This window comes from Centroberyx gerrardi, chromosome 4 (assembly GCF_048128805.1).
Source record: "Centroberyx gerrardi isolate f3 chromosome 4, fCenGer3.hap1.cur.20231027, whole genome shotgun sequence".
Taxonomy (NCBI): domain Eukaryota; kingdom Metazoa; phylum Chordata; class Actinopteri; order Beryciformes; family Berycidae; genus Centroberyx; species Centroberyx gerrardi.
In genome coordinates this window covers 17,628,632-17,644,820 of record NC_136000.1, presented here as the reverse complement: position 1 = coordinate 17,644,820, position 16,189 = coordinate 17,628,632, and the positions used below count along the sequence as shown (strand labels likewise).

Here is a 16,189-nt window from a genome sequence, read left to right as displayed (position 1 = left end):
CATATTTTACATATTGAATAAAATATATTATTTGCAGGAATCCAGACAGCTACAGCCTTGGGCATCATTTTAAATTTATGTTTAACAATTGTCTTTTTCTCAGAAAAGGAAAGTGAAAGAAATAAAGTTAAATAGCTTCTGGCAACGCTGCAGCTCTCTGCCGATGTTCAAAGCTAACCTTGAATTATTTGTACTCTTGATCACATCTTCCTAGCCTGCCAGCTTGTGCATAAGGCTCCTCAGTGTAGTACAATTACTGTATGTTCTCACTGGCTTCTCTGTGGTGTCTCAGCATTGGATTTCCCCCAGTACCTGGTTACTTTTCTAGTTTAGGCAAATTCAATGTCAGTGTTTCAAATGGGTGAAAAATTCGGTTACATGATGGAAATGTGTGTCTGTTGAAAAGGACGCTGTGGGTGCACCCTGTAAATCTTGATGGCTTAGCTTGCATGTCACTTCTGTATTGTAATCCGTATCTCAGCTGTATTTTATGGTGAGATCTGTGCATGTGCTAGTGCAGAGGGGACTAAAGCTAAGCATAAGCCTTAACTCAAATATACACATATGTGACCAGAGCGCCTTAAAGGGGAAATCAAGTGTAATCATATTCTGGATTTACTTAATTTAGAGTAGAAAACACTCAGAATTAGTTTGATGACAGGATGATTGTGTGCTGTAAAAATAAGTTGATACAGTTATGTTGTATTACAACAGAGTATCCACAACCAAGTATAGTATACATAGTATAAAGTATATTTTGGATAATTCTTTGGTTTTACCTTTCACTTTTAAATGTAAATGTATAAAAATTACAAATGGTTCCACCTCGATCTTCCATAATCCCACTTTGTAGAGATGCATCATTATTAACATGGCTATAGACTGTACATAATACATAAGATATTATAGTTTTTTTTCTTGTTTTCAGGCTCAGTATTTGAGAAGTTAAATGGTGAGTCAATGGAGTAGAGCTGTGGTGTCAGTGGAGTAGGTAGTCACTTGACTGATTGACCAGGCTCGATTTATTGGTCTGTAGAGTTGTAGTCAACAAGATGTTTTTGGTTAATCAATTTTTAATGTGATTTGCATGATTTCCTGGGAAGGTATAAACACCTTATATTAAAGCAATATTTACATACACTGGTCTTTGATAAACATTGGCTCTTAAGAGGTCATTTTGCAGTAATGTCATGTGGGCAATTTTACAATATTGCTACTTAAATGGACTATTTCATTGGTTGACAAAAGTATTTGACAGTTACATAATAATTTCTTAGTTGGGGGTTGACCTAGAAATTGTCTCCTTCCAACATCCACCTTACGGCTTCAAAATTACATTAGCTGTAAATATTGTTGGATGAATTGGAATAAAGATAATTTTAACATGGGCTTTTATTTTAACATTTTTGTTAACCGTAACAAAAACCGTTTGTAAAACCGTAAATGCTTGCTGGTGATCCTGAATCCTATGTGTAGGTGACTTTTTCTCATTCCAAATCAAACCAACAGAGGGCAGTATAGTCCACATTTACCCACTACAATATTCACCTCACTCCAGTTATCTCCTCTCTCAAAAATGCCTTTATGAGTCAAAATAGAAGCCACTGCAATCAGACTGTCACTTCAGTTCTATCCCCAAAATCAGATTTTGATATTTCCTCATGTTGTTTACCACTGTAGATGGAAATGTGTCTTGTACATTATTTTGGCAATGGGATAATACAATCCTAAATCACAATCATATTTACAACTCTGTATATGTGACATATTTTCTGTTTTCACTATTCATGTATGCAAGTAAATTCTGTAAAAAACAAACAAACAAAAAAAACAAACACACAAAAAAACAATATACATGCAGAATGTGGATTACTGACCCAAGTACTCTTGACCATCTCCTTTGTACAAACTGAAGGATACTGTCAATATTTGACTGCTGGTGGTCAGGTGGGGAGACATTTTGAAATGAGCACAAAGATTCATGATTAAAAAACATCTGGGGTGCATAGATAGAAAATGTATAATACAACTTTGTTTTAGCCCATATTGTTTGTCTCTAAGCCACTGAGGAGTGTGCTCCTTTATATTCCTTTCATAATCTCCTGGAGCTTCACTCAGCAGGATCGCCTCAAATATCAAAATGTTCAGCTTGAAAAATATACAAGTATTAACACTGCTGCTTGAGACCATTTTTTGATAGGATTTATATTCTTTAAGCAATAATCATCCTCCTTGACGTTCATGACCGTCTCACTCAGATGAGCATTTACTTAAATGTTACCCAGCAGGTAGCAATAAGCATTGATGAGCCTAAAAACAGAAATATTACTGCAGAGAGGAAAGCATAATGAAGACTCTGAAAACAGTGTGATGATAATGAAGTCAGCTTTGAAATCTCATTTTGAATGTTGTGTATAATGTACAGTATTAAAAATTACGAGTTGGTTTTGCATTGTGTATCAATAAATATCACTGTCCATTCAGTTTGTACTTTACATTAGTTCAGTTAATTATTCTCATCTGTATATCTAGTATGATGTACATTTAATTTCTCCCTCTGAAGTTTATCTGCATCTACTATTTTCTGTATTTTTACAATGCTATGTTCATTCCAACCAGAACTGGACCTTTACAGCCTCCTACAGTTCAATGGTGTCACTGCAAACACTCAGAGCATCAATTTGTCTGCAGACGCTGATAAACTCTGCCTGTACGGCCAGATCCTGTTCCAGCTGTTTGCTTTCACTCAGGTGTTCAGTCCCTGCCAGCCGGCCAAATCCCTGGCTGTCCTGGGAGGCTAAGCTCAGGGTTCGGTAACGCCTGTGGTAAGGCAGGTGGGGGATTGCCCGTGGAAGACTGCTCTGGGCAAAGTTTTGCCCTTTGTTGGCCCAGGGATGAGAGCGCATCTTCCCCGTCTCCCTGGAACTGCAGCACAGGCCCTGGGATGAGCTACTCAGGGAAGTTTGGCACAATGAGCCAGAGTTACTCCCCTTCCAACTCCACTGCTCCGGAGATGATGGAGACTTGAGAGAGCCATGTGCCTGGGAGGGTCTTGAGTTGGACAGGGGGTTCTCTTGATCCATGTCTCCACAGGAAGAGGTTCGGTAAAGGACAGTCTCCACGGAGCTGGGGCCTTGCTGTGAGGTACCTTGGCTAGGAGAGCTCAAGGAAAGGCTGGAAGAGGCGTGGAGTGGCCTTGGCAGACCAAAGAGACTGTGGGAGAACAGAGCTTCACTGAACAGGGCCTGGTCGATGCTGCGGGACAGGTCTATGGGAGATGGGGGGCGCAGGTCCGCAGTAGAGTCAGTGTCCAGACCCAGGCTATCCAGTGAGGACTCAACCCCACTTTTAGCCTTATGTGGTGGACTAGGGGGTGTAGGCAGTGGGAGAAAAGAGATCCGGGTTTGGATGGGACGGGGGGCAGACTCTAGTCCATTTCGAGGGGGGTCCACCATTGAGCAAAGAGGAAGAGCCTCTGACTGTCCCTTAGTGATGACCTCACAGACCACCAGCTTTTCCTGCTTGCCCTGGGACCAGGAATAGTGAGAGGGTAGGCCAGGAGAATTTACTTCTTCCTCTGAGGGCAGCGTTGGCCCTCTTGAGGGGGAGCCGCAGGATAGACGGGACCAGGATCCTGGCCGGGGATGAGCGATAGTCCTGATGGAGGAGTTTGTGTGACAGAATAGAGGCTGTGCGGCAATGAGTGACAGGCCCAGACACACCCCCACCTCACAGAGCCTGCAGCCTACCTGGTAGCCCCACCAGGGCCAGGGCTGGAAGCCATAACCATTGACCCCACCCAGACCAAGGGTGTGCAGGATCCCATAGAGCTGTAGCCCTCCGCACCCTAACAAACACAGCGAAGCCCCTACTCCGGCACCTGCTGCCCTGCCCCAGTCCTCCACCTTGGCAAACGGGCAACTTGCAGGTCGCATCACCTCAGGGGATCCTCCGCTCTCTCCGTTGTCATTCAGCCTGTAGATGTGTTTGGTGTCGGCTCGTATGAAGCAGTAGAAGATGAGGTAGGAGCATGAGAGGAAGATGGAGAGGCACACAAACAGGCCCTGAGGGAAAAGGAGGAGAAGGGCAGGGAGGCTGTGTAGGAGCTGGAGTAGGCCGACACACCCCAGAGAGACCCCAAAGTGTAGCAGGGACATACAGAGTAATAGGCAGGGTCTGGGCATGGCTGAGAAGGAGGTGGAAAGGGAGAGTGGGAGAGACAGACGCGTGCGTGAGCGCAGGGAAAGAAGGACGAAGGCCAGGGAGAAGGCTGAGATCAAGCAGGGGAAGGGCAGCTCAGAGAGGAGGAGAGAGCCCAGAGGGGGAAGACGGTCTTGGTGACTATAGGCATCGTAAAGCAGACAGAAAGCTCGGATCCCCGCAAATGCCAGGAGGAACAGGTGCAGCAGGGTGAAGCAGGGGCCTCCTGGGGGGCAACGCAGGGGCAGGCCTAACAAGCAGACAACAGAGATTAGGCCAAACACAGTGAAGACAGATCCCAGGCCATAGATGTGTGCTTCCCAGGCCAATCCCCATGTAGCAAGAGCAGAGTTCCAGTCACAATACAGAGGGACGAAGAGGGGCGGGCTGAAGGCCAGAGAGGGGTGCAGGGATTCGTTGGATGTGAAATCATCTGGGTAGATGGGAGTCCAGGACTGGTTTGAGATTTTGCAGGGTGTGGCACTAGGTTCCGGGGTACAGTCTGGGAGAGAGAGTGCACCACTGGTCTTTGAGCCCTGCCGCTCCTCCTCTGGGGATCCATCTGTAAAACAAATACCGTAGATTGTCAACAATCAAAAGACAGAATTTAAAATACTAAACTATTAATCCTGTTCCTTTTAATGGGCTAAAAATGCAGAAAAGAATATACCTAAAGAGTGAGTTTGATGCTCACTGAATAGTTTAAGACTTACTAAGATCTTTGAGATGTTGTATCATCTTTCATTATTAATGTTTTCAAACATTTGATAAGAAAATATATGTATTTTAAAAAGGTTTTATGCTTTTTTTGTGGTGCAAACTGCGGACAGAATGGACAGAATTTGCTATTGTGTATACTGATGTTGAAGCATGACATTTCTATTTAAGGCACACATAACCTTATTACAGGACATTCTTGGTCTTGTGTTGTCTATTATCAATTATGATAATGATGACATTGATTTACCTTTTCAAAACAACTGAAGAATCTTAAGAATAAATGTAGGTCAAAGTATATTGTCTATGCCAACAAACTTAGTATACTGTATAAAAAGAGAGTGAGGGAGAATCTGCAGTGTGTGAAATGTGTGTTAATCCATAATAAAACAGAGCAGGCTTGTAACTGGGAATCTCTAACTGGGTCACAGAGAGTGAGAGCAGGAGCAAGTGAGTGTGTGTGTGTGGGTGGGTGGGTGTGTGTCCATGAGAGAGAGAGAGAGAGAGAGATAGAGATGTGTGTAGATTAGCTAGTATTGACCTCATTGCTGCTCTCATTTTGTGTGACTATTAATAAGCATGGTCAAGTAGTGCTTTGCTATCAGTAATGTTGCATCATTTTTAAAAAGGAATAGTAGAAGCAGTTAATGCGTAACCTCCATATGTGACTGCGATTGTGTAACCAATAAATAATGTAGGCATCTTATTCTCAAGGTGGAAAGACATCCAGAGTAATAACACAGCTGCTGTATAGAACCAAAATCAAATCAGGGAACCTACTGGTTAAAAATGGAATCTGCCCTATTTCTGGTCTCCCAGTGGTAGAAGTGGTTGTGTCAATGCTGCAACCGTAAACAAAGTGTTTCTTAAACTATAGGTTAAGACTAAAAAGATTAAAAAGGTAGCTCTGTTCGTGGGTCGATCTGCAGTACAACGCCTTGTGACAAAAGTACCAGCGGTTTTTAATGAGCTTTGGTGTCAATCGCAAAGTTATTCATCTGAATTTGGGTCCTGGGCTAAAAAACTGTGTTAGAGCCTTAGGTCTGAACCCTGCCTGCACCAGACCACCATGGTACTAAATGTGCAGGCAGCCAGAGCTGGTTGACATTTTTAACACAGTTCTGTCAGTCTCCCCCATGCTCATGGACACAACACATCATTTGCTTTGACAAGTGTCTGTATGCATGTGTGTGTGTGTGTGTGTGTGTGTGTATACAGTATGCAGGTGTGTGTATGTGCGTCATGTTATCCAATGGTCCAGTCCACCAGTCCTTGGAACCAATAGTCTTTGCATGGTAGCTAATGCACATGGACTGCAATGGGAATGCAATGTTTATTTTCTACATTAAAAGAGAGAATGGAGGATTAAGTGGGAGAATACACAATAAAAGGATTGAGAGACAAAGATAGGGGAGAGAGGCATAGAGGAGAGCGAGAGAGATATTTGGGAGGAGAACGAAAGCTTAGGGGAGTGAAGTGATGCAAACCACTCTGTGAATGTAAAACAACTGTGTTTGCCAGCAGAATACATATCACAAACACTGCAGTGACACATTGACTTGGAGTCTTGCAGTTTTTTTTATAAACAGAATTAAAGCTAAACTCTAATTCTGAATCAAATAAAACACTGCCAACGAAACCAGAATTCTAGCATTCATAACAACAAAGTGAACATCAACAACAACAACAAAGTGTTATTAGTGTAGCGTTTGTGAAATTATGGATTCTCCAAACCAAGGAAAATTCATGGGACTCTTACCTTTGTCTGCCTCTGTGCCAACAGCTCCTCTATGTATCATATGATCTGTAAAATCATATAACCCATCTACAGTGTCTTCCATTAGGTCAGTCCCCTCCTGTATCTTTCCCTGTGGGGTAACAGAGGGGCCTGTAGTCCATCCCCAACTGCCAGTGGCTAGTGGAGGAGTAGGGTGCTCATGACTGGGCCCAGGTCCAGTAGACAGCGCTGGAGAGGTGTCCAAGTCTGGACTGTCTGATGGAAGGGGGCCAAACTGAAGAACAGGTAATTGGCTATCATTAGTCTCCTTGGCTGGGGAAGTTGGCTGATTCTCTCCAGTCTGTGTAGGGTGCGGTGTAGCACCATACGTGTCCCAGGTACTGCCCTCCGCTGGCCCATACTGAAGTGCTTGTTCCTGGGTAGTTTTTGGTGATACACCTGCTAATGAAGACCCTATTAGTGTGGCATTCTCCTTGGAAGTAGCAACCTCTGTAGCACTGTCTGTGGGACTGGATGTCATGAACCATTTTTCACTAGGATACAAAAGAGACATCTCCGTACCCTCCTGTATATCAGCATATTCCCCGATGACCCCTTGCCTGTCAGTTTCGTCAGGTGATGGTAAGGGCCAACTCAAAGGCAGAGCCAGGAAGTCAGTCATCTTGGGTACAAACACAGGATGCACAGGTGCTGAACTGGGTCTGTGAGGGCTCTGGGGGGGCGGTGTGAGATGCTGCGCCACTGTGTCAGTGTCTGGCTGTGGGGTTTCCTTGACATTTTCTCCGGTTAAGGCTACGACATGAAGCGAGAGAGGCAAGGAGAGGGAGAGGAGAAGATAGAGATTCCACAAAGAGAGCATGGTGGGGGTCTTGTGCGCTCCTCTGTCACATGCTGTAGGTTGTGAGGGGATTGTCCAATCACATGGCTGACGTATCTGTGACCTCAGGTCTCAGGAGATCTCATGCTTAACGCACCTGGAGAATAAATCATGTTCAAGTCACAATCAGCACAACCACAATCAAACATATTGTTATAAATTGCTGGCATCTCTATGTGGGATGAGGACAAAAATGTACTGTAGAATAAACATTCCATTGAGGTCATTACTGAATTTTCTTTAAAAAAATGTGTCATGCTTTCCTTTACTCTTTACCCTAGACCAAAGTCCAATTTCACACACACACACACACACACACACACACACACACGCACACACACACACACATACACACATCACAAACATAAGAGTACACAGTCACATAAATAAAAAAAGCACCCAAAGACACACAAGAGTAGAAAAGCAGAGTCTTACGCTTCTTGCTTCTCTCTTCCCTCCAGTCCGTCTCGTTTTGGCGCTCTCACCTCATCAATAGCCCACTCTGCTGCAGCCTCTCTCAAGTTTAAACACATATGCTGCTCTGTGTTGCTGCATGCCTGCAGTCTCTCTGCGTAGCACTCTGTGTCCTTTCATACTCACTGTGCGGTGCCCCTCTTCTCTCCATCAGACAGCCGACACATGGGACAGACCCCACCTCCTCCAAACAACCCCCACTGTCCCACACTCTGCCGCTGCACAGATCCGCCAGTGAGTTTTCCCGTTTGTCTGCTTGCGGGATCCCATTCTACTGCTGTGGCATCGCATGAATCACACTCAGTATCATCTCTTTCATATTTGCATAGGAACTCCTTTCATGATTGCCTCCCTATTGCTCTTTTTCTTTCACCCACACACACACATACATTCTCTCTGATATGTGTGATGTGTGATGTGTGATGTATGATGTGATGTGCGATATGGATGCAGGGTTCTTGTGGTTACATCTCACTGGGGAAATTGATTATTGGAGTTGGCAGTTTTATGGGATGGCAGCCAGAGTAGGACAAAAATGGGGTACTACACAGACCCACATACACAGTGGAGAGGGGGGGAGAAGAGAAGAGAAGAGAAGAGAAGAGAAGAGAAGAGCAGAGAAGAGAAGAGAAGAGAGGAAAAGAGAAGAGAAGATAAGAGAAGGGAAAGGAAGGGAAGAAAAGAGCATAAATATGTCATAGGGAAGAAGGCTCAGGCTCATCAACCAGCAGGCAGGCAGGCAGTACCCTGCACTAAACTAACGAACAGATCAATATATGGTATTGAGTGTAATTTACAGCTGGTGCTGTGCCCTGCCTCCCTTTCAAAGTAAATATCAAACCAGTAGCTCATTTTGCAATGTGCCAGAACATGATGTTGAATCCAAAAAACAATTCAGAATGTTCTCTTTGAACAGAATATATCAAATATTGTTATAGGCATAATGCAACTCACTGTAAATTTAAATGCATATGTGCATGTGTAATGCATAATGCATGATAGTGGTTACTACTTGTCCATGTGTACATACCTCTGATGTTAGAGTGGATGCACTGTTTCAGTGAGGAATTGCTGACCTAAAGTCCTTGATTGCCATTCACATGACCCAGCAGCCATGTCAATTATGGTGGCTAAAGGCTGTGACAGCAGCGATCACTCTTTGACGACGCTGTGTTACTCGCTCTCTTTATTATCCTCCTTCCAATGTTATCAGGTTGCTCAGATGTTTTTTGTTTTTTTTTACCCAGTGGGGGAAATCCAGCAGCCTCATGGCCTAATTCAATTCCCTTGGATGCTTCTAAAATAGACACTGATCCACATACCTTCAGATGCATTTAGAGTCACAGCAGAGTCTGAAGCACAGTCTCATGTTATGTGCTTGTAAACTCTTCAGTACCCACTGCTGAGTTAGAAGTCATGAAGCCAGGAATATTATTGCAAGCATTGTGTCAAATTGGATACACTACTATCTAAAGAAAAAATAACAAAAAAAAAACAGTGCACAGCATCATATTACCCCCCCCCCCCCCCCATTTTTCAAATACATATTTATAATATTAAAACATGACAGTGTACACTAATTATGAAGACACTAAATCTGCCGCAGCATGTCCAGTCTAATGTGTGGCTCTGACAGCAATGCATTAGCTTCAGGGCAATAATGAATGGAGTGGTTTACCAACAGTCTCCTAAATCTCATCTGGCCTGTGCATTGTGCATCAGTTCCTGCTCACAGGGTAAAAATGCCTCCGCTCATCATTCATTCACATCAGCACAGATGAAGGAAGAGAGAGGAGGCCATTTCAGACTATTTAGACAGTCAATAGTGAAGATAGGAACTTCCCGAGGGGCGTGATCAACCCGCTGTCCGATGAGGACACAGGAAAGCACCAACCCAGCCGTAACTAAGGGGACTGGAAAGGAACAATGGCAGGCCAAACATATGAGCTCAGTGAGGGACAGGGCCAAATTATTGCCGCCTCACACTTGCTATCCAAAGTCATTGGGCAACTGGTCTCTGTTTACACAAGTCATCCTCCAACAAGACAGAGTCAGCAGGGACTGGGGTCCAGCTGGAAATGTGGACAGTCAGGACAAGACACAGAAACAAGGCTGCACAACTTAGCAAACAGGGGCACAGTGTCAAAAACAAAGACAAGACAAAGACTTGCTAGGGCAAGGGGAGGGGTGGAGTGGGGGTAAAGTTATATAAGCAAACTAATAATGTGATGAGCCAACTAAGCTCATATGGCCATGTTAGGAAAGCCTATTAAATTATATTAAACATAACTTTTTTGAGCCACCTTTTCCCTTGTTACACCTCTTATGTGTGTGTGTGTGTGTGTGTGTGTGTCTGCCTGTTTCTGTTTTTAATGGAAACTGCTCCATCTACAGCATGTTTATTGTCAACAATGTTAGGTACAAGTTAAACCCTGAGGAAATATGTTTCTTTGCTGGACAAATAAACACATGATTAAAATGTAATAAACAAAAATACACTAGCAAGCAAACAAATAAAGTGCCTGCTCCGGGGACCTGAGATAATCTATCCATGCTTCCATGGAGCAACAACCAGCATAAGTGAGCCAGCACAGAGCCAGATCAGAGGGATGCAAACTAGTGGTGCCTTGGCATGGCTGAAAAACATAAACACGTTTATGTAGCATTGAGACTTTCACAACTATTTCTTTATTATAGTCTTTTTTTAGTTGCGATTTCTCTCTCTCTCTTTCTCTCTCTCTCTCTCTCTCTCGCTCTCAATAAATGAAGAAATAAATAAATAAATATTTGATTATATTCGATTCATTTGATCATTTTAAAAACATTTATTTTTTAAATAATATTTTATGATGTGTGTATGAGTGTAAATCCCCAGGCTGCACTCCAGGTCGGTGGGTGGCAGTAATGCGCCCTTTTACATTGTGTGCCAACCGCCATAAATAAATACAAGAAGAAGAAGAAGAAGAAAGCAGGCGAAAGGTCGATTCATCACCAACCGGTTTTGTTTACAGATATCTTCACTCACTGTCAACAATGTGCTCGAGGATTTAAAGACCATCTGCATCTCTGACAAGAACGAACACTGGCCGCAATAAAGTAACAGCAGGTTTGTAGCAGGTTAACGATGGGTTGGCCAAGCGTACAGCGACTAGTGGCCAAGGAAACTGGCTTTTCAGCGTTTGACATTGTCTTAAGACGGTTTTTTTTTTAAAGTTTTTAAGCGTATGCTGTAATTGTCTTCTAAAGTAATTATCTTCGTTTGCTACATGGCTGAGCACGTCAAGGACAGGCTTTAAAAGTTTCGTCCGCCGTCTGAGAAGATTTTTGTTGTCAGTCTCTACTGTAGGTGGGAGGATAACTAAATCTCTCTTCAGAATAGTCATATATTTTGTCGTTGGCTACGGAAAATTCCGTTGTCACCAGGGACGTGCAGAGAGTTCTTCAGGTGCTCAAATGAAAAAAGGGGCATCTACAGTGTCAGTCTGTGGAAGAATCTCTGTGTTTTAGGAGTGCAGCGATGCGGTGTTGTTATATCCCTTTACTTTACTCATCTGTTATATTTGCTTTCATCTCTTGTCTTTCTGTCTCACTGTCCTCTTCTTTCTCCCCCTCAACTCTCTGCATTTCTGTCTGCCTGTGCTAAAAAAAAAAATAAAATAAAAAATACTCAATTATCTTATTATATTTCTATCATAATAGTACAAGCTGAAGACTCTAAACAAAATGTAACAATCTTTATTGGATAGATATTGGATAAATCTATTTTTTTCCTTGCATGATGAAGCTAAGTTAGCCCTGCCACCGTCTGACTCCCCAGTCTGCCTCTCACCTGTTGTCTTGAGTCCCATAGCTGCCTTCTGCTTTACTTTCTCTTTTACTTTCGCCCTTCTTGCTTTTGAGGGCGTCTTGCAGCCACTCACTATATAATATGTAAAATGAAAAAATACGGGGGGGGGGGGGGGGGGACGTCCACATGTGAGAAGGACAGAGAAAGGGGCAATACACTGTGCAAACAATTCATTTGTGTTTTGCAGTTGCTCAAATACTTTCGCTCGTATCGCTACAATTTATTAACTATTCGGAAAATGCCTAAAATAAAATAATAAATTTAGATCAGAAGGGGCATCTTGTTCAATTAAGGGAAAAGGGGCAGGTGCCCAAGCACCCATAGCCCCCCTCTCTGCACGTGCCTGGTTGTCACCGTAGTTACCTGGCCGGTCTTCTTTGGTCGACGCCTGTAAAACATCAAGAGCGAGCTAGACATCCCAACAGATGTAGGCGGGTCGAAGAGTCAAATGACAAGGCAACTAGTTATCATAACTCAGAGTGCTTTGACTAATGCTAACATTGATCTCAATTCTGCCAGATGTTTTAGCATGGACAAACTGGGGATAATTTTTGCACCTGGTGTCATTCAGCTCTGTATTCTCCTTGTTTTTTCCTTTTCTGCAGATCCTCTCACCAGTGCCTTGCCCCCAGTGGGTCTGTAGGTGTCACTATGCTGGCCCGGGCAGCCATCATCAGCAGAGGCATTACTACGCAGCGCCTCAGTAAGAACATCACTCTCTACCTGAATGAGGCAGCACCTGCCAGCTCAGAACATCAGACCCCAGCCCCTGTACACACCAAACCCCTTCTGCTGATGCTGCCATGGCTGGGTTCACGGCCCCAAGCTGTGTCCAAGTATTGTGAAATCTATTTCCGCACTGGCTTTGATGTGCTCATGGTGGAGAGTGAGGTAAGGAGAGCATAAATCTGAGGCTGCACAAATCACCAGATCAAAACTGATATTGGGGACTGGAGACTTTTTTTTTAGTTTAAGACATGTATATAGCTGGATTATTCAGTGGTTGTCTTGAATGCATCAGCCAATCAGCCACTTCTGGTAAATAAACTTTGGAAAATTAACTAACCTTTAGCTTAAATATTTTGTTATTTTGATACTGACAGACTATATATTTTTTATTATGAGTTATATATTATATGCTAACGCTGCCATTTCTCCCTTACTTTTTAACCCATTTTCCCAGCTGTGGATGCTCTGCCATTAAGTTAGCTATTAGATGTAGTGAACTACTGAAACATTTGAAAGTGAGATAATTCTCTATTTTACTTCACTCTCTGTTAGCATATCTGATCATGTGAGTGAAATGGGAGTTTGCCTGTTCATGTCATACGATGCAAACTGAGTAGTTCTTATTAAAAGTAGAATCAGAGAACCACAATTCAAACTGTGATAAGATCCAAGCATAGACAAGGCCGGCTCAGCCACAAAAAGAACTAGTCCTCCTACAATTAGCTCAGTAGGTCAAAATGAAGCCTGTGGCAATACAAAGCCAGTATGTGTGTGTGGGGATGCATGTAAATGTGGCCATGCTCATGTGGGTGTAGGGCTGACATATTTTACTAGAAAATGTTCATAATATTCCGATTTTTATGTTAACAGTTATGGATTTGTCACAGTTAATTACTGTATCTGTGGATTTTGGCTTTTTGGCATTTTTGAACATGGTTTTGCATCTTTATTATACGGCACTTGCGTTCATGATCATCTAGCTTCACTGAGGCTTGCATTAGAGGATCAACGCACCGTGCTCTACGCACCTCTAAGCTGCTTGACTTCAAGTCTTTCACGTCACGTCGACAAGCAAAAAGGAGAGCAGTCCTTCATCCTTTTCTTTGTCTTTCTTACGCCAGGTGAAAGAGTTCCTGTGGCCACGCTGGGGGCTGGAATATGGAGAGAGGATACTGGAGGTGCTCCAGAGTGAGCACTTTGTGTCACGCCCACTGCTTGTGCATGCCTTCTCTGTTGGTGGCTACACATTTGCCCAGCTGCTGGTGCACGTGTCCCAGGACACGGAGAAATACCAGGGGCTCACACAGAGGATCAGAGGCCATGTCTATGATAGCTTGGTGGTGGGCTCACTAGAGAAGATGGCTATAGGTTGGTTAAATGATTGACATGATTTCACACATTCAGTTATTTCACTTTATAAAGTATTAAATATGCACCATCATGCTGACTGGATTCAAAATGATTCTATATTCTTGCATGAAATGCTGAATCCAATTAGGAGTGAATGATTTGTCTTATGGTAAGTGTGATTCTTCTCCTCTCTGCCCAGGTCTAGGTAAGACTGTATTTCCTAACTGGGAGAAACTGGTGAAACGAGTCAGCCTGGCATACTTTGGAATCTTCAAACAGCAAACGGTGGATTACTTTAACACGAGCATCGATGTGTTCCGTAACACTCCTGTCACTGCGCCTGCACTGTTCTTCTTTTGCGAGAACGATCCGATGAGCGACCCGCGAGCTATGGAGGAGCTGATCGACTTGTGGCGGGAACGTGGGATGGACGTCACGGCAAAGAAGTGGGATGATTCAACACATGCGGGTCACATGAAGAAGCACCCGCAAGAGTATCTGAGCACCCTGGATACGTTCCTCCAGACCCTCAGCATCACCCCTCTGAAGGCCAAGATGTGACGTCCCTCACTGACAAGTTCGATACAGCAAAATTAGCTGGGTCTTGCTCATTTTACTGTATGTGTAAATAAAAATAGAATAATAATGCACTAAGGTAGCAGTGGCAATTATCTGTGGAAAAACACATTTAATAATATTTTTAAATTAATCATCTGTGACTTACATGTCCGTTTTGTTACTCTCTATAGCTAATTAATACAACTTTTGCATTTGCATTTACATTTGCTGTCAGATAGGTCTTTCCAGGGAAAAATCAATGACCACTTAACACCAAAGATGTTGCCAAAAGGAAAAACAAGGAACTTGAGGATTAACGCTTTAACTATACGACATAGTTAACATGCTAAACTGGATTTTACACGATGTGCTAAGTGAATAATCTATTCTGATTTTCCTCTTTTTTACTTCCTCTAAAAATGGCCTTATCTTGATTATTTGGAGAAAACAAAAATCCTCATTCTTTTATGTGTCACTCACAGGAATATTTGTTACATGTATTGTTGAGGCGCTGCTGAGCCCTTCACTCCGAACTGTTGTTTGCTTGTAATGTGAGTCATCTATGAAATTAAGATTATTGAATTGTTGCTTTCACTAAGTCGCTCTGGATGGGAACGTAGACTAAATGCCTTAAAAGTCATACATAATGTAAACAGAATATTTAAGTTGCACATTTAAAGTTTTCAGATTGGCACTTCTACAGTTAACACTCAGGGAAATGAATCCTGGCATGTCACATGTACAACTAGCCAGCACTCGTTATTGAATGTGTCTTTTGATGGAAGTACACTGCAACTTGTCATCCTTACATGGAGGCATGAAATATTATAGATGAATAGATCAGTATCAGTGTGGTAATTTTAGTTTATAGGGTTATAGGTGTAAACTATCCAAATCAGATCATCCCTAGGTACATTTTGTGACAAGGGTTAGGGTTAGTTAGGGTGTCTTTCTACCAGGTCTATGCTATATTTCAATGTTTGTATTTCAATGTTACTCAAAACAAGTAATGTTGTTGTTTTACTTGTTACTCAGTGGGAGCTGTAATTTGTTACACCATTCATTAGGCTACAACATGTTTCTGTTACACACCCAAAATTGACGATTACATCGTCTCTTACCTTCAAAAATTGGGATAACTCGGTTACCTCTCTGGTGCTCTTCTCCTGTGAATGATCAGCCGAACCAAATAGTTTGTTGATGTAGCAATGTTCTTGTCATCCTTTTGTTCAGTAAAATCAAAGCAATGGGAATACTTGCACTCAGAGAGAGTAAACTCTTCTGCCATTTCTGATCTATGCAGGCTTACTGTGGGAAAGTGTCAACTGAATGTTGAAATAGGCTGAGATAGTTTTTGGATAATTCTACTTCAATTTGATGTTTAGAGGTTGTGATAACAAAAGTAACAACTTTTTTTTTAAACTGAAATATTATTACTGAAATTTACATAATTTGTTACACTAGTCATTAAAGGGAAAAGTAGTACTATTATTATAAGGCCTTACTGACTAATTCATTACCAAACACAAACAAAACACCATATGATGCTCCAGAATCTCCAATACTGGTTGAGTTCATGGCATAATATAATAATATGTATCAAGCATCTTACAGTATGACCCAACTTGTGATGAAGAGCTGCACTTGTGTTGTATTCATGTACTCTTGTGACTGAGACAGCCATGGAAAATGCTGTGCA

At 42.6% G+C, this 16,189-nt stretch overlaps 2 protein-coding genes across 2 annotated transcripts; one reads left to right on the top strand and one right to left on the bottom strand.

Annotated features, from left to right (window-relative positions):
* Positions 1 to 2,639: 2,639 nt before the first annotated feature.
* prrt4a (proline rich transmembrane protein 4a) lies at positions 2,640 to 7,514 on the bottom strand. The gene is made up of 2 exons (XM_071911470.1): positions 6,824 to 7,514; positions 2,640 to 4,762 (listed from the first exon to the last, which is right to left on the bottom strand). The coding sequence occupies exons 1-2, from the start codon at positions 7,512 to 7,514 to the stop codon at positions 2,640 to 2,642; spliced, it is 2,814 nt and encodes a 937-aa protein (XP_071767571.1).
* Positions 7,515 to 12,504: 4,990 nt separating this feature from the next.
* LOC139921264 (transmembrane protein 53) lies at positions 12,505 to 14,504 on the top strand. Its single transcript, XM_071911464.2, has 3 exons — positions 12,505 to 12,744; positions 13,704 to 13,950; positions 14,132 to 14,504. The coding sequence occupies exons 1-3, from the start codon at positions 12,505 to 12,507 to the stop codon at positions 14,491 to 14,493; spliced, it is 849 nt and encodes a 282-aa protein (XP_071767565.2). The 3' UTR covers positions 14,494 to 14,504.
* Positions 14,505 to 16,189: the final 1,685 nt, after the last annotated feature.

Coding starts and splice junctions, on each gene's coding strand:
- prrt4a (XM_071911470.1), bottom strand. CDS start 7,514: ATGCTCTCTTTGTGGAATCTCTATCTTCTCCTCTCCCTCTCCTTGCCT. Junction 4,763..6,823: donor TCCTCCACTAGCCACTGGCA/GTTGGGGATGGA, acceptor TTTGTTTTACAG/ATGGATCCCCAGAGGAGGAG.
- LOC139921264 (XM_071911464.2), top strand. CDS start 12,505: ATGCTGGCCCGGGCAGCCATCATCAGCAGAGGCATTACTACGCAGCGC. Junction 12,745..13,703: donor TGCTCATGGTGGAGAGTGAG/GTAAGGAGAGCA, acceptor TTCTTACGCCAG/GTGAAAGAGTTCCTGTGGCC. Junction 13,951..14,131: donor ACTAGAGAAGATGGCTATAG/GTTGGTTAAATG, acceptor CTCTCTGCCCAG/GTCTAGGTAAGACTGTATTT.